At 41.1% G+C, this 22,790-nt stretch overlaps 1 protein-coding gene across 4 annotated transcripts in view; it reads right to left on the bottom strand.

Annotated features, from left to right (window-relative positions):
• Nucleotides 1–22,790, bottom strand: part of fig4a (FIG4 phosphoinositide 5-phosphatase a) — a 112,051-nt gene that overhangs the window by 57,970 nt on the left and 31,291 nt on the right. For all 4 annotated transcript variants that reach the window (XM_078542574.1, XM_078542573.1, XM_078542575.1 and 1 more), the window contains 5 exons: nucleotides 13,345–13,445; nucleotides 13,022–13,184; nucleotides 11,737–11,834; nucleotides 3,191–3,324; nucleotides 1,714–1,830 (listed from right to left, as the gene is read on the bottom strand). In XM_078542574.1, coding sequence (XP_078398700.1) covers nucleotides 1,714–1,830; nucleotides 3,191–3,324; nucleotides 11,737–11,834; nucleotides 13,022–13,184; nucleotides 13,345–13,445 — 613 coding nt within the window. The remainder of the gene's footprint in view (nucleotides 1–1,713; nucleotides 1,831–3,190; nucleotides 3,325–11,736; nucleotides 11,835–13,021; nucleotides 13,185–13,344; nucleotides 13,446–22,790) is intronic.

Raw genomic sequence — 22,790 nt, 5'->3', positions numbered from 1 at the left:
AGGAACCCAACTCTGGCTTTAACTTTGATTTGTATGGGAACCCATGATCCACTTATTTCACTTAAAGTCACGATTTTCAGGAACGCAACCACAACTTCAAGCTTTTATTGAAGCTGGAGAGGCAAAACAGTTTATACGGATTTCACAAATAAGACCAAGGCAGGAGTAAGTGCTTGCACTGATGGGAAGGGAAAGAAATGGAACACTAACAGAACATGAGAACCAAGGGAACAGGGCAAATATCTGGAGCAGAGTGCAGACCAAGGCAGGTCAGTATAAAAAATGGTCAAGACCATTCAAGGATTTATAAACAAGGATTCAAATGCTGATCTACTTTGTTCCCGGTCCTCCAAAGTCTCCCCACTTCTGTATAAATTCATGACCCTTGCCCCTCCCTTTTTGGTAATCTCTCCGGTCTTCCAACTGTCCCAAAAAACTCGATATCTTTGACTCGTGCAACACACCCCTCTCACTTTCTCCCGCCATCGGTGGCTATGTCTTAAAACATTTGGGCTCCACACCCTGGAGTTCCCTCTCTAAACCTTTGCCTCTCCAGCTCCCTCTCCTCTAAAATCCTTCTTAAAACTCACCTCTTTGGCCAAACTTTTGGTCACATCCCTAATATCTCCTCCGGCATCACAGAGTGCAGAAGAGGCCCTTCGGCCCATCGAGTCTGCAACGACACGTGAGAAACACCTGACCTACCTAATCCCATTTACCAACACTTGGCCCACAGCCTTGAATGTTATGATGTGCCAAGTGCTCATCCAGGTACTTTTTAAAGGATGTGAGGCAACCCGCTTCCACCACCCTCCCAGGCAGCGCATTCCAGACCGTCACGTCCCTCTGGGTAAAAAATTTTTTCCTCACATCCCCCCTAAACCTCCTGCCCCTCACCTTGAACTTATGTCCCCTCGTGACTAACCCTTCAACTAAGGGGAGCAGCTGCTCCCTATCCACCCTGTCCATGCCCCTCATAATCTTGTACACCTTGATCAGGTCGCCCCTCAGTCTTCTCTGCTCCAACAAAAACAACCCAAGTCTATCCAACCTCTCTTCATAACTTAAATATTTCAACCCAGGCAACATCCTGGTGAATCTCCTCTGCACCTCCTCCAGTGCAATCGCATCCTTCCTATAATGTGGCGACCAGAACTGCACACAGTACTCCAGCTATGGCCTCACCAAGGTTCTATACAACTCCAACGTTATTTCCCTACTTTTGTAATTTATGCCTCGATTGATAAAGGCAAGTGTCCCATATGCCTTTTTCACCACCCCGCTAACATGCCCCTCCACCTTCAGAGATCTATGGACACACACGCCAAGGTCCCTTTGTTCCTCAAAACTTCCTAGTGTCATGCCATTCATTGAAAACTTCCTTGTCAAATTACTCCTTCCAAAGTGTCTAAGCCTTTCTTAAGCACTTTGGGAAGTTTTTTCTTGTTATATATGCTACTTAACAGAAGTGGTTGTGGTTCAGCCTTGTTGAATACAGCTCTAGGTATAGAATGTTAATCATACCTAAACTAATAAAACATTCTAATACAATGAACACGTGGATCTTAAAATAAATTATGTACTGTATAATTCACAGATAATATTATGACAATCTTTTCACAACCAATGACCTTATGTTTTCTGGCTTATTTAGCTTGCTGGTATCTAACTAATAGCCACCAACTATTCAAGTCACTTCGCATTCAGTCTTACCTTTCACCTGGACGCAAGGAGTTACAATAAAAATCAGGCCGATTCACAAAGAAGCCTGTTCTTTTCACAACATCTTCTGCAATTATGCTCAGCCGATCCAAGACATTGCACAATTTACTAAAAACAGACAGATGAGTTATCGTTTGAAAGCTGTGCTTATTCATCTATAAAACAGCAGCATAAAAATAATTATACATTGAAGGATGAAGAACACCTATTTTTAGAATAATTTTTCTTCATTAAGAGGTTGAGGATAGTTTGCAGAAAATAAGATTACTTATCTTACAGTATCCATGATATAAACAAAACTCAAGTCATTCACAGAGGAACATTTCTGTGGTATATGATTTTTTGATGTGACATTTTATACAAGCAATGATGTGACTTCAGTTTGTTGTAGTTGAGAATAGTTACCCGCCTTGTTGGTGAAGGAAAACATAACTTCATGCAGACAGTACATTACCAGGTTTTGGGGGGCGGGGGTGGAGGAGGAAGAGGAATAAGAAGCTTATGTAAAGGTGTAGCAGAGACGATTTGGATTTTGGAAAGGTATATGAAGATTTTGAACTGCTTTACTATTGCTCAAATATTTGCTGTGTTTTTCTGCTTCTGTGTAACTATCTGGTTTGAAAATAAACTCAACTTTTGTATTTAATGAATTGAAATGGTGATTTTAGTCTGAAATGTTTTGAATAAGATGTTTTCAGACATCTGACAGGTAGAAGTCATATTGAATTCTACAAATTTCAACATACAACTCATCACAATCAAGGTAAATTTATAAGACCTTTAAAAAAATTCAAGCACAGAAGTCATTAAGGACTGCAAGCAATAGGACTAACTGAAGATCATATGTGGCCAATTTAAAATTAGAGCTGGCAAAGCAAAACATACTATGGCATCAGTCTATTTATTGAATTCAGGTTCAGCTCTGGTTCTAACCACTTACTCTACATATAGGGTTGCATTTTATTGAATGTTTGTGCTCAAATGGAAAATAGAGCATTTTTCAGTTTTTGGGACCCAGGGCTGCTGTTAAATGTCACCTAGTGGGGTACAAGCATAAAAGATTTAGCATAAAAAGTCCTCTACTGTAAACAGTGCATTTGAAGTCTAAGGTGGCAACAAATAATGTTTCCTTGCCAAGCATCCTAAATGCCTAGAGATGAGGGAGATGATGATCACTTTAGTTAAATTCAAATCCAAGATTCAGAGATTAATAAAACACCATGTCACAAAAAGACCTTGCTAAGGTAAAGTTATTCTTGAAATTCTAAGTATTATGTAATAGCATATTAAATTGCACATTTTTAAGTGTACAAAGAAAGACATTCTGAAAAGATCCGTATTCAGAAAAAAATAGCAGAATTCACCAAGGGAGACAAAACAGTTTGATCAGAAACTCAAAAGTGACCTGAAATGTATTTAAAACTATTTTTTGTATGATTTCCAATCAGAATTATAGTAAATATTTTACCTTTTTGTGTATTTGGCCATGTCCCAAGCAATGTAATGAATGAAAAATTCTGGTGGTAGAAACTGGTTCAGATACGTAATGGCAGAAAACAGTGCTTCACTCAAAATCCTCTCATGTTTTCTTTTCTCGCGTTTCTAAAATAAAAGGCAATGGCCCTTTGAAAATTACAATACTTGGATACAAGATAAAACAAAATGTTAAATTTTAAGGACATTTACAAAATCAGTGCTTAAAAAAGTTTTAAAAGTTGTTAGTTTGAAACTATTTGCATGTAAAGGATTTTTAAAAATTGAATTGATCGATAAAGCTTTTGTAATTCAGAAAATCATTGTAATTTTTTGGCCTCTAATGGCTGATTGCAAGTGTTCATTTTTCTCAATACAAAAACTGCAGAGGGAAACAGACAACTTTGTCTCACATATCTGACCTTAGTACTTGTACGAAAAAAATTGGAGAAATTGTACTGAACCATTGAGTAAGCATGCCATAATTTTCCCACAGCCTAATGAATGATCCAGCAATCTTGATTCATAGTCACATCTGCAGTTAATCTTCTCTACAGGCACGAATGACTTTCTCTCTCTCTCTCTTCCATTCTAACTGCATACAACATTAAATGATATAATAATTATTCCTGTGTAGGGGGAGGCGATGGCGTAGTGGTATTGGTGCTGTCCAGAGACCCAGGGTAAAGCTCTGGGGACCCAGGTTTGAATCCTTGTGGAATTTGAATTCAATAAAAAAAATCTGGAAATAAAAGTCTAATGATGACCATGAAACCATTGTCGATGGTTGTAAAAATCCATCTGGTTCACTAATGTCCTTTAGGCAAGGAAATCTGCTGTCTGTCCTGGTCTGGCTTACGTGACTCCAGACCCACAATAATGTGATCGACTCTTAAATGCCCTCTAAAATGGCCTAGTAAGCCACTTAGTTGTAACAAACCGCTACAAAATGACAAAAAAGGAATGACCATCCGGCATTGGCCTAGGCACCGGAAACGACAATGGCAATCGCAGCCCTGTCAATCCTGCAAAGCCCTCCTTACTGACATCTGGGGGCTAGTGCCAAAATTGGGAGAGCTGTCTCACAGACGAGTCAAGCGAGTCAAGGGAGGGAATCATACCTTAATGTCCCAGACTCCACCATCACCATTCTTGGGTATGTCCTGTCCCACCGGCAGGACAGACCCAGCAGAGGTGGCGGCACAGTGGTATACAGTCGGGATGGAGTTGCCCTGGGAGTCCTCAACATTGACTCCGGACTCCATGGCATCAGGTCAAACATGATTACCTGATTATCACGTAGCGCTTCCCTCAGCTGATCAATCAGTGTTCCTCTATGTTGAGCAACACTTGGACAAAGCACTGAAGGTGGCAAGGGCGCAATACATACTCTGGGGGACTTCAATGTCCATCACCAAGAATGGTTTGGTAGCACCACTACTGACCGAGCTGGCTGAGTCCTAAATTATATAGCTGCTAGACTGGGTCTGCGGCAGGTGGTGAGGGAACCAACAAGAGGGAAAAACATACTTGACCTCATCCTTACCAACCTGCCCGCCTCAGATGCATCTGTCCATTACAGCATCGGTAGGAGTGACCACTGCACAGTTGTTGTGGAGACAAAGACCCGCCTTCACATTGAGGATATCCTCCATCGTGCTGTATGGCACTACCATGGTGCTAAATGGGATAGATTTCGAACAGATCTAGCAACTCAAGACTGGGCATCCATGTGGCGCTGAGGGCCATCAGCACCAGCAGAATTGGACTCGAACATAATCTGTACACTCATGGCCCGGCATATCCCCCCACTCTACCATTACCATCAAGCCAGGTGATCAACCCTGGTTCAATAAAGGATGCAGGAGAGCAGAACCAGGCATACCTAAAAATGAGGTGTCAACCTGGTGATGCTATAACATAGGATTACTTGCGTGCCAAACAGCATAAGCAGCTGGTGATAGAAAGAACTATGTGATCCCACAACCAATGGATCAGATCTAAGCTCTGTAGTCCTGCCACATCCAGTCGGGAATGGTGGTGGACAATTAAACAACTCACTGAAGGAGGCGGCTCCACAAATATCCCTATCCTCAATGATGAAGGAGCCCAGCACCACAATGCAAAAGATAAGGCTGAAGCACTCGCAACAATCTTCAGCCAGAGTGCCGAGTGGGATGATTCATCTCGGCCTCCTCCAGAGGTCCCCAGCATCACATATGCCAGTCTTCAGCCAATTCGATTCACCCTACGTGATATCAAGAAACGGCTGAAGGCACTGGATACTGAAAAAGCTATGGGCCCTCACAATGTTCCAGCAATAATGCTGAAGGCTTGTGCTCCAGAACTTGCCGGGTCCCTAACCACGCTAACCAGTACAGCTACAACACTGGCATCTAACCAGCTATGTGGAAAATTGTCCAGGTATGTCCTGTACACAAAAAACAGGACAAATCCAACCCGGCCAATTAACGCCCCATCGGTCTACTCTCAATCATCAGTAAAGTAATGGAAGGGGTCATCAACAGTGCTACCAAGCAGCACTTGCTTAGCTAATAACCTGCTCACTGATGCCCAGTTTGGGTTCTGCCAGGGCCACTCAGCTCCTGACCTCATTACAGCCTTGGTTCAAACATGGACAAAAGAGCTGAACTTCCGAGGTGAGTGACTGCCCTTGACATCGAGGCAGAATTTGACCAAGTGTGGCATCAAGAAGCCCTAACGAAACTGGAGTCAATGGGAATCAGGAGGAAAACACTCTGCTGGTTGGAGTCATACCTAGCACAAAGGAAGATGGTTGTGGTTGTTGGAGGTCAGTCATTTCAGTTCCAGGACATCACTGCAGGAGTTCCTCAGGGTAGTGTCCTCGATCCAAACATCTTCAGCTGTTTCATCAATGACCTTCCTTCCATCATAAGATCAGAAGGGGGATGTTCACTGATGATTGCACAATGTTCAGCACCATTCGCGACTTCTCAGATACTGAAGCAGTCCATGTCCAAATGCAGAAATACCTGGAAAATACCCAAACTTTGGCTGACAAGTGGCAAGTAACATTCATGCCACTCAAGTGTCAGGCAATGACCATCTCCAACTAGAGAGAATCTAACCATCACCCCTTGATATTCATTGGCATTATCATCACTGAATCCCCCACTAACAACATCCTGTGGGTTACTATTGACCAGAAACTGAACTGGACCAACCATATAACTACTGTGGCCACAAGAGCAGGTCAGAGGCTAGGAATCCTGTGACAAGTAACTGACCTCCTGACTCCCCAAAGCCTGTCCACCATCTACAAGGCACAAGTCAAGAGTATGATGGAATACTCCCCACTTGCCTAGATGAGTGCAGCTCCCACAACACTGAAGAAGCTGGCCACCATCCAGGACAAAGCAGTCAGCTTGATTGGCACCACATCCATAAACATTCACTCCCTCCACCGCTGACACATAGTAGCAGCAGCGTGTACCATCTACAAGATGCACTGCAGGAATTCACCAAGGCTCCTTGGACAGCAACTTCCAAACCCACGACCAATACCATCTGGAAGGACAAGGGCAGCAGATAGATGGGAACACCACCACCTGGAAGTTCCCCTCCAAGTCACTCACTATCCTGGCTTGGAAATATGTTTCCGTGCCTTCACTGTCGCTAGGTCAAAATCCTGGAACTCCCTCCCTAACAACACTGTGGGTATGCCTCAACCACATGGACTGCAACGGTTCAAGAAGGCAGCTCACCACTACCTTCTCAAAGCCAACTAACGATGGGCAATAAATGCTGGCCCAGCTGGCAAAGCCCACATCCCGTAAATGAATTTTAAAAAATCATCAATATAATGTGTCATATTGGGCATTGAGGATTACAACTTTTCCAGTGGCACTGCCAGCAATTTTGATTTCTCAGCAATTTAACTAAGATTCTTCCTGGATGGATGAGCTCACAATGACCCCCAAAATTATTAATGAAGGATCTTATAAATAAGTGGTTGCAATGTGAAAGGTTAAAGGAGGAAAGTCAGGTCACCAAATTAACTTTTTCCCAAAAGAATGGAAGAGTTCAGCTGTCCTGAAATATCGCCTGGTTTCATTTTTTTAAACAAACTAATGCAATGTCTACTAGGAGGTTCAGCACATTTTGAGAGGGCTGGAGAGCACAGTGCTTCTCAGTCACACAACAAACCTTCATCTACACACTACTTAACTATCTGATTTTTTTCTGTCCTTGAAACTGTTACCACCTTCAACAATTATAGCCGACCTACCTGCATGCATTATATCACTCCATAATATTAATGCTACTTCTCCATATAACAGGCTATCTTTTCAACAAGACATTCTATTCTTTTGCTCTTGACCATCATCTGCTTACTTCCAAGTTTCTGTGATACCAGTAATGCCAGTTTTTCATTAGCTGCAAGTGAGCATTTTTTTTTGATTTGGAGTAATGTGTCATATATTAACAGAATATAGTAGCTGAACCCCCAATCTGTTAACCTTTCACATTGCATTATGCATTCCTTTCTTTGCCACCAACATTCCCTCCAAGGTGGTCAATTACATTCCCTCCAAGGTGGTCAATTACAACTGTTATATGCCCCTCTATTTGCCAAAGCATTCTTCTTTCCCTTACAAATTTATATATTTTACTCTAGTTATCTACAGATAAACCTTCTTATATACATTCTTCAATCTAGGAGAAAGCACTTAGTGAATATCTACAAAGTCAACATTCTCTTTCATGCATTATCTCAATTAATAGCCAATATAGTCAACTGATGTTGTATAATTACATAGGATTCTGACAGTGTAGATTTTAAAAAGTGAACATTCAGAAACCTTTTACCAACTAACATCAATTGTTTAAGGTTAACTGTTAATCAATGCACAATTGATTCCTTTCCCCTCCTCCATCCCCCAATTTCACAAATATAGATACAGCTATTAGATAGTGCAAGCTAGATGGGACTGTAATATTTTACAATTTTTTTCATAGCAACATAGAAAGTTTATGGCATAGGAGGAGGCCATTTGGCTCATTGTGTCTGTGCCAGCAGAAAAAGGGCAATTCATCCTCATCCCACTTTCCAGCTCTTAATCTGTAGTCTGTAGGCTACAGGAATTCAAGTGAAATCAAGCATGAACAAGTTCTACTAATTACAAAATTCACAGCCTACAAATCATAATTGGTCATGCAGATACTAATGGCAAGAAGGGAAAAATAATAAAATTGTTAAACATATCTATACAGTTCCTATTTGTTATGAGCTTGAATTGTCTCCTAGCAATGCTCTTTTTTTAATTTGGAACATATTCCGAGAAACCTGATGCTTGAGATGGGATTCCACAAAACTACTGCCCTGTCAGCTAAACAAAGGCTCAACAAGGTAGCAAATTGTATTCCAGAATACAGCAGTATAGCAATCTGAACTACGACTCTCAGAATGCAGCTTAAATTAGCCTCCTCAGAGTCAAATAAATATTACTGTACTTTGGAACTAACTGAACAGGAGGTTTAGCACAACAGCATTTTATAGTTGCACTGACCATTTACAAAACATATCAGAGCTTGATTTTGTAGTACAATTATAGCCTTTGTAATTGTGTCTTAAGTATTTGACGACAGGCAGTAAGTTGTAGCGCTGTCCTTGGTACCTGGGACTGCAGCAGTTCAAGGAGGCAACTCACCACCACCTTCTCAAGGGCAATTAGGGGTGGACAATAAATTCAGGCCTAGCCAGCGGCACTCACATCCCGCAAATGATTAAAGAAAAACCAAGTATTTTTTAAATGTGATAAAGGTTTACGCTCTACCAGCAGATGACAAAATCTAGATGTAAGAGGTGAGGGATGAAACAAAGATATTTATGAGAGTTAGGATTGGTAGAGAATGCTAAACTCTACAAACAGCTCTCCACGTGCTGGGGAACTTGGTCTGTGAAATTTAGAAATATCTAGTATTATGCATGCAGGAAGGTCAAGTACTAAACATCCTATGGAGGAAAAACAAGTGAAAGAAAGACGTTAATGCTTCAGTGCGTCAATCTCTAAAGGCTTTCACTGCTGTGAAGCTATAGCTAAAGTGAATTGGTTTCCAGGGTACATTCACAAAATAAAGACTGCTACTTTTCACTTGTACAAGACCTTGCTTGGGCCTCAGTTAGAATAAGGTGCCCAGATTTGGTCTCCTCACAAGATGGGGATATTGAGGCTTGGTAGAGGGTGCAAAGGAGGACCTCCAGATTAATTTCAAGTTTAAAACACATTGCACAGATTGGCTCTTTAAAGAGGAGACCCAGTTTATTGAGCCTAAGACTTGGGATGTTTTGATGAGATTGAAAGCATAATGAAGGGACTAGGTAGTATTCATATAATTGATCTACAGGGCAGCTTAGGGAGGGCCAAGAGCCATGCATACAAATTATGCAAAGGCAGAATTAGGTTGGGTGTTAGGTATTTCTTTTCCAAGAGGAGGATGGATTTGTGGAACAGATAGTTGGTTCGTGCAATGAATGCTGATTCAGTTTATTCCTTCAAGCACAAACTGGACGTGTTTGGCTGGGACAGAGATCACACTTGTACATTTGCTCGAACTATTTCAACTCCAGTCGAATAGCTCATGCCTAAATTGGTAATCTACCTCTCCCTTCACCCCACCCCACCCCACCAGAGATACCAACCAATTTGTTGAACTATTCCTGCATGTGTCTTTTATTTTAGATCTCTTGTAGGCGAACGTTTTTATTTTAACCCACCACTCATTCCAATCTATCACTATTACTGATAGCTAGATTTTGTTTATTCGTTCATGGGACGTGGGCATCACCGACATTTGTTGCTGGTCTCTACCTGCCCTTGAGAGGGCGGGGGGGCGGGGGGTGTGTGTGTGTGGTAGTGAGTCACCTTCTTGAATTGCTACAGCCCATATGGTAAAGGTATACCACAGTGCTTTTAGGGAGGGTGTTCCAGGATTTTGATCCAGCAACAATAAAGGAACGATAAAACAGTTCCAAGTCAGGATGGTGTATGGCTTGAAGGAAACTTACTATATATTTAAAAAATTTTTTTTTACAGAATGTTGTCATCGCTGAATAGACCAGCATTTGTTGCCCTTGAGAAGGTGCTTTCTTGAACCGCTGCAGTCCATGTGGTGTTAGTACACCCAGGGAATCAAAGGGGGGCATTCCAGGATTTTGACCCAATGTCCTTGTCCGTCTAGGCAGAAGTCACAGTGCTGTTGAAGGAGCCTTGGCGAGTTGCTGCAATGTAGCTTGTAGATGTTACACACTGCAGCAACTTTGCACCAGTCTTGAAGACCGTGAATGTTTAAGGTTGTGGAGTCAAGTGGGCTGCTTTATCCTGGATGGTGTCAAGTTGTTTTGAGTGTTGTTGGACCTGCACTCATATAGGCAAGTGGAGAGTATTCCATCATATTCTTGACTTATGCCTTGTAGATGGTGGACAGGCTGTGGCGAGTCAGGAAGTGAGTTACTCACCATGGAATTCACAGCCTCTGACCTACTCTTGCAGCCAGATTATTTGTGGAGCTGGTCCAGTTAAGTCTTTGGTCGACAGAATGTTGATGGTGGGTGATTCAACAATAGCAACAAAGTTGAACGTCAAGGGGAGATGGTTATTTTCTGGCACTTGGGTGACACGAATGTTACTATTGCTCCATCCACTTACTCAGGACAAAGCAGCCCGTTTGATTGGCACTCCATCCACAAACATTCACTCGCCCTCTCCACCGACACACAGTAGCAACAGTGTGTGCAATCAACAAGATGCACTGCAGAAACTCACCAAGGCTCCTTAGACAGCACCTTCCAAGCCCACGATTATCCCCATCTAGAAGGACAAGGGCAGCAGATATGTGGGAACACCACCACCTGGAAGTTCCCCTCCAAGCCACACACCATCCTGACTTGGAAATATATCACCATTCCCTCACTGTCACTGGGTCAAAATCCTGGAACTCCCTCCCTAACAGCACTGAGTGTACCTACACCACATGGACTATAGCAGTTCATGAAGGCAGCTCACCACCACCTTCTCAAGGGCAGTTAGGAACACACGATAAATGCTGACCTAGCCAGCGAAGCCCACATCCCTTGAATGAATAAAATAAGAATAAATACTTTCATTCAACTGAAATATTTATCTTCATGGGGATTGTTGCTTTTGGTTCAGTGTTTGAAAAAAATATGACAACCACAACCTAAAGATGACCACTTATCAGTGTTAAAATTAGGAGCCCAGTAAGATAAATAAAAATTTTCACTTAGATTGTTGTCCAAAAAGATCCTAGCTGCAAAGTGGCATAAGGTCAAACAACGTACTGATACTTAACTGTGCTTGCTTGCCTGGGACTGCAGGATACTATCAGAATGCAAGTATCAGGGTGGGGGGGGCGGATCAGGGGAAGATGGAGAAGAGAAAATTGGGAGATGGAAAGAGGGGGAAAGTTGGAGAATTGCTATCAATATGTACTCCAATGTGATATTTTGAAAATAAAAAAAATCAATGAGAAGCTCACCTTAACCAGGTTCAGGATAATAATCGGGGTGCCAAATCTTTGGAACATCTGGTCAAAGTGAAGAGCTGCCACGTGGGCAAATGGGTCTGCCTGGTCCACTGTAAGAGAATAGAATAAAATGCATCACGGTAAAATAAATTTGAATTTGTGAACAGAAAGAGGGAATAAAACTTGAATACAAGAAAATTATATATATATTAGAAACTCTGGTCTCCAAAAGGGAAAACTGTCTAAGAAAATCATCCCATAAAGAACTTTGCAATATACACTCCTGGATAAGGAGCTAGCAATGGAGATCCCAAGTACAAGTTAGAGTACTAAAATTAATATGATCCATCAAAAACTAGATAAAGGAGTAGGTGGTAAGCTAAGAACTTGAACTGGAGAGAGCGAGAAAGGTCATTCCAATATTGGTAATTTATCATTTATTCAGCTCGTGCCCAAAAAAAATGCAGAAGGTGACAGATGATCCCTGAAGATTTACGACTTCAGACCGAAGTGCATATCAATAAAAGGTTATAAGCTGTTCCAGGTAGCTGCTTTATGGAAAGAACTGAGATTGTGTCCAAAATGTGCCTCTTGCATGAAAATGATGAGTTCTGAAGTTTGGCAAAATACAAGTTGGTTAGTGTTTCAAGTGTAAATCCTTTCTCAAAGAATTTATACCTGAAATATCAAATGATCTGTATTTTGTTTTTTTGACAGATGCTGCCTGACCTGCTAAACTGCTCCAGTGTTTTCTGTTTTTATTTTAGACTTCTAGTATTTCGTTTTTTTGAGTTTGAAGCTTCTTGTACCGGAATTAATGCTCAAGAAAGCATTTTATTTATGACAAGTAGAAGCTTTCTTAAAAACTACTGCAGCGATCATTAATCCTGTTCATGACATGGTTCTTTGAAAGCTATATTGTGCCTTTTTGGAAACTATGGATTTTGCTGTTACAGATCTGAAAATTCTATTGGGAGTCAGATTGGCTATTCTGCATGGGGCCAAATACTTAACTGCCCTCAGAGAGATCAGCCTACGAATTAGAAAGACTACAGACTTAAATCAGGTAGAACTCATACGGTAATATTCTTGCATTTTCTACCTAACAACATTGTGGGAGCACAACTAGTATAAAAATTGCAGTGGTTCACAAAATCCAAAACCAGCGCAATTAGAGATAGGCAATAAATGCAACATAGCCTGCATCTCCCATATACGAAGAACAATTAAAAAAAAAGTAAAAGCTAAAATATTTGGTTTAGCCAAGTGAGATATTTTTAGAATTCTTAACACTTACATGTAATAGGTGGCTTGGGCATCATAGTTGAAATGTCCTGAGACCAGTAGAGTGGAACAGAACCTCGAACCTGTACATAAGAAGAATAACTTCCAGCAGAAAAGGACATCACAGAAGCATCATGAATTATCTGTTCAGTCTCTACTTCATTGGCCACATCGCCCTGGGAAAGTGAAAAATACAAAGTTGCACATTATTAATGCAACTTTAAATATTTTATTCATTCACAGATTGTGGGCGATTTATTACCCATCTCTAAGTGTTTTATTTGCTTTCAAATTCTTTAATTTGAAGGCAGGTTTCTGCGACCTGTGTGCATATACCTCACAATTTGCACCTCTTTTCAGGAAACGTGTTCCAGCAAACTTACAGGATCTTCTGGCTATCAAAGTAACGTAAACTGGTCTGCCATAGATCAGCATTTCTGACAGTTAAGTTAAGGCACAATGAGCAGAAAGCAAATTAATCCCACATTATCTAATATTATTAAAAATCTTGGATAGGGCACAATCTTTCTGTTCACAAACCTTACTTGCTGCTGTCACAATTGTTTATGTTTTTGTGTCAACATTTGCTATTACAAACTGTCGTATCCTGGGATGACCAGCCTACGAAGAAAGCTTGAGCAGAATGGGCCTAGATTAGATGTTCAGTTGCTGACTGAGATCAAAAGATTTTTAGATAATAAAGAACTCGAGCGATATGGGGATACTGTGGGATAGTGTAGTGAGGTAGAAGATTAGTCATGATCTTATTGAATGGTGGAGCAGGCTCGAAGAGCCAATGGCCTACTTCTAAACTCCACAAGAAGTCCGAGCAGAAGAATGAGAAGCAAACTCACTGAAACTCACTTATAACATTCTTAGAGAACATAACAGGCTAGTTGTTGAGAAGCTGTTTCCTCCACCTGGAGAATCCAGAACTAGCCTTAGGATAAAGAGTTGGCCATTTGGGCTGAGGTGAGAAATTTATTCACTCAAGAGGTTGAGAATCTTAGGAATTCTCTACCCCAGAGGGCTGCGGGTGATCAGTTGTTGAGTATATGCAAGCTGGAGAACAAAAGATTTTGGACACTAAGGAAATCACAAAACATGGGGATAGGGTGGGAAAGTGCAGTTGAAGATGATTAGTCATGATCTTATTGAATGGAGAAGAGTCGAGGGGGCGCATGACCTATTTCCTATATCAACATTTTGCTTGCTGGGTGCCACTGGGTAACTCTGTAGATTGAGTTTCTGAAGTTTTACTTCTAGTTCTATTTCGATCTTAAATATATTTATTATACTATATTAATTTACTGGCAATGAGAAATATCATCATGAAGTATCAGAGTTACCTAGTTAATTTTTTTTTATTCGTTCATGGGATGTGGCCAGCATTTATTGCCTATCCCTAATTGCCCTTGTTCAGAGGGCAGTTAAGAGTCAACCACATTCCTGTGGATCTGGAGTCATGTGTAGGCCAGGCAAGGATAGCAGATTTCCTTCACTCAAGGGCATTGGTGAACCAGACGAGTTTTTACAGCAATCGACAATGGTTTCATGGTCATCAGACTCTTAATTCCAGGTTTTTATTGAATTCAAATTTGCCATGGGGAGATTCAAACCCAGGTCCCCAGAGCATTACCCTGGGTCTCTGGAATATTAGTCCAGTGACAATACCACTATGTCATCGCCTCCCCATTCCGCTTTCTGGCCCCCCAGCAAACAGAATGTTGGCATAGGAAATAGGTGGTAGTCACATGGCCTCTGACTCTTCTCCTCCATTCAATAAAATCATGACTGATCATCTGCTTCAACTAGCATACTACAACATAACCTCTCTAATCCTGAAATCTATTGTTCGGAAACACCAGTTGCTCAGAACTCTTTTGAGCAGGCCCAAGCAACTCTCAGCTTGAGTGCAGTCTTTGGGAGCATTAAGATCTTTCCAACCTTTTTGTCTCGTGTAAAATAGTTCATTTTTCTTGTTGAAAAAATATTTTATTCTTTGTGTTTAAAGTTCATCAGCATACTCGTGATCTTGTTCAGTAACTTTCTTCCACGGTTTCTAAAAAAAAGTTAGGATCTATTCAGCCAGGTTTCAGTCTGGGATCTGACCTGTCCAGTATTAACATCAGCTGGGCTCGTAACACTTCTCCCACCACCCCCATGCACACTCAATAACGTTAATGCCGATGTATGGACAGCAGACCAAAATCATATATTGAGGATAACCCCATCTCTCTCTTTGGTGCCAGATCCAAACACTCCATATCCATTTGCTGCCCTAGTAATTCTCTGCTATCAGCTCCATCTGCATCCTGCTATCTCCATATGAAATGCTGGTCTCAGGAAGAAAGGAACAGATAGAGAAGCAAAGGAAAATGAAAATAGACATAAGGAGGAAAACAGACAAAAGGAGAGTAATACATATGCTAAAATGGTGCAGAGAGAAAAATAAAATGGGGAAGAAAACAGTCAAAAAGAGTCACAAGCAGCACCAGCAATCCCATGCAATCTCAGGATAGCAAGTCTGAGGCTCATTCACCCACCATGACAGTCAGCTCTCTAGACATAACTGCAAAGCTGTGATGAAGAAAGTGACAATATCAACTCAGTACATGTACCATTTATGAATAAGAACCTATAATCTGCATTCATATTTAAATATGTGGGATATCAAATATCATATAATGCAAAAAATAAATTTATGCATTGAGTTACATAAAAATAGTAGATTTAAAAAAATACAAGATATTCATCATGATACTTTGGGGTGTTGATTACATTTCAGCATTGTTTTACTTCACAAAAATTATATAATTAAGTGTGTGACAAAATTGCCTAGCTAATGCTGTTTGGATTCTGTATGCTGACTCTGTAAACATGGGGAATAGATTTAGCTAACTTTTGGAAACCAATAATGAATTTCTCAGACAGGGACGTGGAGAATGAATCACAAAACTTTAAGTGATTTAAAGGATGGTATCTAGTTTCTTTAAGGGGAGGGATTTGAATGTAGTCTCTTTTTATTCTGAGTTTTGCCATCCAACAAATAGCAGAAGATAAACAACAAAAAGAAATGACAGACGGGGGAAAAAAAAACAGGAAACATTACCACACTGGCTGAAACCAAATCAATATCTAGTCAATATAATACAGTACACTAATGGCCAGGGGCTTAATAGAAATCAACAGTTCCTTTCCTGAAAAACACATGCAGCTGGTTATATATTAAAAAAATACCTGCACTAAGGATAAGAAATGAGAATACAAAGAAAACAGTCACCTGCAAAAAGCTGGAGCAGATTTTGAACTATAGAAGAGATAGCAGAAAAGGAGTTCCTGATGAAGCATAAGGGGGGGTTCTCAATGAACGATAAAACTTGTTAAATAAGAAATGCCACCCTTAAACCAAGCCTGTAGCTTGAACTGTTTGAAGGTCCATGTAATTCAATGTCTACAAAAGGTTAAACATGAAGCTTAGCAACTACTACAGTAGATGCAGAGTGCTGTGTTGGTAAACAAAATCATCATTTAGTCATCCCTAGAAACCTTGAACCTTGTGGCTTGTATCTGGACATCAGTCTAGGTGGCGTACCAGAAGGTAAAGCCAAATTGTGACCAACATTACATGCTGCCAATCAGAGAAGCAGCCACATGTAAAACTTTTTAGTTAGCTAGAGAGGTGACAACGGTTTTCAGTTATGTGCCCTTTCATCACAGTAAATTAGAAATGTAGTTATACCAATATAATATTGGTAGTGTAAACTGTAAAAAGTAGTAAAAAAGGGAAGAAACATGCATGGTTTTGGACATAGTGTTATGATCCCAGCTGCTGTTGATACTGGACAACTAAGATCCCAGAGTGAAACCTGGCTTGATAGATCCTAATTTTTTTTTTCCCCGAAACCATGGAGAAAAGTTACTGAACAAATGCACAGGAGTTTACTGGTGAACTTTAATACAAAGAATAAAAGATTTATTAAAACAAGAAGAGTGAACTATATTACAGACAAAAAGGTTGGAAAGACCTCAATACAAACACAAGAAGCCAATTCAAATTCCCATTATTCCCTTACCCCAGCAAAATCTTTACAGTCACATAAATCAGTGAAGAGTTACCACTAGCTTGACACAAATGCTTCTCGCTTGGGACTGGTACAGTTGCAAATGGTTTCTTTCGGTGAATTCCTGAACATTCACTTGACGCTTCTCACCAACTCATCTCTTTCCCCGAGACACCCAAAAAAACTCTAAACTCACCGATACTCCCAACTGCAGAGCAAACAAATGAGTTTCCTAAACTCAATCTTACAGTAGCATCTCTGCTAAACTGATCACTTTAGAATCCCACAACTGATTATTCAGTTAACTCCTGACCAACTAGCTTTGCAGGTCGTCTTCTCAGAGAGCTTCAGATCCCTGTCTTCTCTCTCTGATATACACACTGAACTCAGCTCCTGTCTTTTCTGTGGTTGTGCCTTTGGATCACTGTCGCTAGGCAACAGTAAAGCTTTCCTACTTTGTTTCATTTTCTGAAATCACTGAACTTTCAACCCCTTTTAACCCACCACTTGTCCTCAACTGATGAATCAGGTTGAACATCAGTAGGAGAAAGCACTAAGAGTGGCAAGGGCACCTAGCTGCTAGACTGGGTCTGTGGCAGGTGGCTAGAAAGCAAGAGGGGAAAACTTATTTGACCTCGCCCTCACTAATCTACCTGTCGCAAATGCATCTGTCTACGACAGTATCATTGGAGTGACTACCGCAAAGTCCTTGTGCAGATGAAGTCCTGTCTTCACATTGAGAATACCCTCCATCATGTTGTGTGGTACTACACCTGTGCTAATGGAATAGATTTTGAACAGATCTAGCGACTCAAAATTGGGCAAGCATGAGGGTTATCCATGAGCGGCTACTGATATTCTTCTGGGGAAGGGCGAACAGCCAGATGTTGTGGTCCACATTGGTACCAACAACATAGGTAGGAAGAGGGATTAGATCCTGAAAGCGGGTTTTAGGGAGTTGGGAAATAAATTAAAAAGCAGGACCTCAAAAGCAATAGCCTCAAGATTACTCCCAGTGCCACATGCTAGTGAGCATGGGAATAGGAGGGCTGAGCGATTGAACCTGTGGCTGGCAAATTGGTGTAGGAGAGAGGGCATCAGGTTTCTGAGGCATTGGGACTGGTTCTGGGGCAGGTGGGATCTGTACAAGATGGACGGGTTGCACCTTAGCAAGACTAGGACTAACATCCTGGCAGGGAGATTTGCCTGGAGAGGGATTAAACTAGATTGGCAGCAGGATGGGAACCTGACAGGGAGCTCAGATTGAAGGGAAGCAAAACTGGTAACAGGGAGTAGCTAAGTAGTAAGTGAAATAGGAATGAAGAAATGAAGGCATCCATCAAAAAGGATCAGAATGCGGAATAATGTTAAAAAGACAAAGTTAAGGGCACACTGAATGCATGCAGCATTCGCAATAAGGTAGTGTGATTTGAAGGTGCAAATAGAAGTACATGGGTATGATTTCATTGCCATTACAGGGATATGGTTACAGAGTGACCAGGTCTGGGAATTGAATATTCAAGGATATTCATCATTTAGGAGGAAAAGGTGGAGGGGGAAAAGGAGGTGGGGTAAAACTTAACAAGGGACGAGGTCAGTATATCCATGAGAGAGGATCTTAGATCGAATGATTAAGATGCAGAATCAGTTTGGGTGGAGCTAAGAAACAGCAAGGGTTAGCAAATATTGGTGGGAGTGGTTTATAGGCCAAACTGTAGTGGTAATGTTGGGCATGGTAGAAATCAGGGAATTAGAACTGCATGTAACAAGGGTAATACAGTCACAATGAGCAACTTCAATTGACATAGCACCTCAATTAGCATTAATGCTGTGGAGGATGAATTCCTGGAGTGTGTACAAGATGGGTTTCTGGCATAATGCGCTGATGAACCAACTGGCTATTTTAGAGTTAGTATGAGAAAGGGCTAATTAACCTTGCTGTAAATGAGTCATTAGGAAATAGTGACCATAAAATGATAGAATTTTACATTAAGATTGAAAGTAATACAGTTCATTCTGAAACTAGGGTCCTAAATCTGAACCAGGGAAATTATGAAGGTATGAGGGGCAAGTTGGCTATGGTGGATTGTGAAAATACATTAAAAGATTTGACGGTAGACGGGCGATGCCTAGTATTTAAAATAAACAAATATACATTTCTCTAAGACACAAAAACCCAACAGGAAAGGTGAATCAATCTGGGCTAACAAAATAAGTTAAAGGTTGCATTAGATCAAAGGGAGTGGCTTATAAAGATGCCAGAAAAAGTGGCAAGCCCAAGGATTGGAAGCAATTTAGCATCCAGAAAAGGATGACTAAGAAACTGATAAAGGGAAAAGAGAATATGAATGCAAGATAGCAAGTAACAAAGGCAGACCGTAAAAGCTCTTTTAGGTATATGAAAAAGAAAATATTAGCAAGGAAAATTGTGGGTCCATTACAGACGAAGACAGGAGAATTTATAATGGAGAATTGGGAAACGGAGGGGAAAATAAACAATCACTTTGTGCCTGCCTTCATGGAGGAAGACAGAAAATCTCCCAGAAATACTAGGGAACCAAGGGACTTGTGAAAATGAGGAACTGAAAGAATTTGGTATTAATAAAGATGTAGTACTCAAAAGATTAACTGCATTAAACGTTGATAAATCCCCTGGGCCAGGTGAGCTATATCCCAGAGTATTGAAGAAGGTGGCTATAGACATAGTGGATGCAATAGTGGTTATCTTTCAAAATTCTATGGATTCTGGAAATATTCATGTGGACTGGAAAGTAGCAAATGTAAGCCCACTATTTAAGAAGGGAGAGAGAGGAAAAAACAGAACTACAGACCTGTTAGTTTGACGTCAGTAGTAGGGAAAATACTAGAATTTATTATAAAGGATGTGATAACTGGACACTTGGAAAATGATGATATGATTGGGCAGAGTCAACATGGATTTGAGAAAGGGAAATCATGTTTGACAAACCTGTTGGAGTTTTTTTGAGAACGTTACTTGTAGCATAGATAAAGGAGAGCCAGGGTTGTAGTGTATTTGGATTTTCAGAAGGCTTTTGACAAGGTCGTACACAGGAAGTTAGTTAACAAAATTAGAGCACATGGGGTTGGGAATAATATACTGCTATGGATTGAGAATTGGTTAGACAGACAGAAAACAAAGAATAAACGGGTCATTATCAGGATGGCAGGCTATTACCAGTGGGTACTGCAAGGATCAGTGCTTGGGTCACAGCTGTTCACAATCTACATAAATGATTTGTATGTGGGGACCAAATGTAATATTTTCACATTTACTGATGACAGTTGTGAGGAGGATGCAAGAGGTTTCAAGAGGATTTGGACAGGCTAAGTGAATGGGCAAAAACATGGCAGATGGAATATAATGTGAATAAGTCATCCACTTTGGTAGAAAAAACAGAAAGGCAGATTATTTCTTAAATGGTGAGCGGTTGGGAAGTGTTGATGTCCAAAGGGACCTGGGTGTTCTTGTTCATGAGTTACTAAAGGCTAGCATGCAGGTGAAGCAAGCAATTGGGAAGACATATGGTATGCTGACCTTCATCGCAAGGGGTATTGAGTACAGGAGTAAAGATGGCTTGCTGCAATTATGTAGAGTCTTGGTGAGACCTCATCTGAAGTAGTGTACACAGTTTTGGTCTCCTTATCTAAGGAAGGATATACTTGCCATAGAGCGTGCAACAGAGGTTCACCAGACAAAATCCTGGGATGGTGGGATTGTTTTATGAGGAGAGATTGAGGAAACTGGTTCTGTAATCTCTGGTGTTTCAAAGGATGAGAGGTGATCTCATTGAAACTTACAAAACCTTACAGGGTGTAACAGGTAGATGTGGATAGGATGTTTCCCCTGGCTGCTAAGTCTAGAACCAGGTGACATCATCTCAGAATAAAGGGCAGGCCATTTAAGACTGAGATAAGGGCACATTTATTCACTCAGAGGGTGGAGAGTCTTTGGAATTCTCTACCCAGATGGCTGTGGAATCTCAATCAATTATCAAGCATATCTAAGTCAGAAATCAATAGATTTCTGGATACTAATGACATCAAGGGATACATGTATAGTAGAGAAAAACGGCATGGAGGTAGATGATTAGCCATGATTTGTTTGAATGGTGGAGCAGGCTCGAAGGGCTGAATGGCCTGCCCTTGCTCCTATGTTCCCTACAAAAGGAAGATTGCTGTGGCTGTTGGAGGTCAATCATCTGAGTCCCAAGGCATCGCTGCAGAGTTCCTCAGGGCCGTGTCTGAAGCCCAACCATCTGCAGCTGCTTCATCAATGACCTTCTCTCCATCATAAGATCAGAGTGTGGTTGTTTGCTGATGATTACACCACACGTTCAGCACCACGTGTAGCTCTTCAGATACTGAAGCAGTCCGTGGCCACATACAGCAAGACCTGGACAACATTCAGGCTTGAGCTGATAAGTGGCAATTAACATTTGTGCCACACAAGTGCCAGGCAATCACCATCTCCAACAAGAGATAATCTAACCATCTCCCCATGACATTCAATGGCATTACATGCATTTAATGACCCCGGCTGGCAAGGAGATGGATCGTCTGCTAAGACAAAGGCCCCGCAACCTTCCTTTCAATTCTTAATGGCTGAGACATTTAAGAGACTTCAGAATCCAGACGAAGGATACACATCCTTTGTCAAAGAGGGTGGAGAGGTGGGAGTCATGTGACATGGGCCTCTGGCTTGTGGAACAACAGAAAAGCTCAGTCTGCTGCTTTAACATCTGCCTAGCAGGCCGCACTGAAGGAGCTCTGGCCCAGGTTGGATACCTGGTCCCATCTATCGTACTTCTGTTGGAAGTTCTGTACCATTGCCTACAAGACGGATTCATCTCTGCGTGCCTCTCTCATCTTTGAGGTCAACACCACCAAGAAAGTGAATTTTACAACATCGCTTTTCAGCCCACCAAACTCCCTGGAGGAATTCCTCACTGGACTTTGATTCTGGACTCAGGAACTCAAGTGAACCAATATTTATTTTCTCTGTGGTCTCTGTACCGTAAAACCTTTTTTCTATCCCTCTCTTTACTGTGAGAGTGTGTAGGCGAGGTTGTGACCCTCCTTTTGCATTTTGAATGTGCGTAATAAATTAACTCTTTTTAGTTCATCCTATCTTGAGTTTGCTGTGGGGTTATTAATAGAAAATTGGATCATACAAAAACCAAGGGGTGTGGAAATATGTCACTACTTATAAAAGAGGGAAACAAATCAAAACAACTTTCTATTTATGGACTGGTGGAGAGAGGAGAAATTAGTGCTGTTTAAATTAACCCAACCTCCTGTCCAAAACACTAACTTCACCAATTATGGCCTCTTGTGCACCCCTGATTTTAATTGTTCTATTACTGGTGACCGTGCCTTCAGCTGCTCAGGCCCGTAGCTGCATAATTCCCTCCCTAAACCCGTCTCTCTCTTCCTTTAAGATGCTGCTTAAAATCGACCTCCGACTAAGCTGTCCTAATATCTCTCAATGTGGCAATGTTGCTCAGTGTCAAGTTTTGTTTGATAACACCCATGTGAAGTGCTTTGGAATGCTTTATGATGTTAAAGATGCTATATAAATGCAGATTATTGTGGCTTCATTTCAACATTAAGGTAGCACTAAATTTGTTTGATAGACATCCAAAGTTCTAATGGAGGCACGTAAACAGATGAATTTAAAATATGTTTACATCTAAATTA

This window comes from Cetorhinus maximus, chromosome 5 (assembly GCF_964194155.1).
Source record: "Cetorhinus maximus chromosome 5, sCetMax3.hap1.1, whole genome shotgun sequence".
Lineage (NCBI taxonomy): Eukaryota > Metazoa > Chordata > Chondrichthyes > Lamniformes > Cetorhinidae > Cetorhinus > Cetorhinus maximus.
Note: the sequence above shows the minus strand (reverse complement) of the source record. Positions and strands in the feature narration are given on the sequence as shown.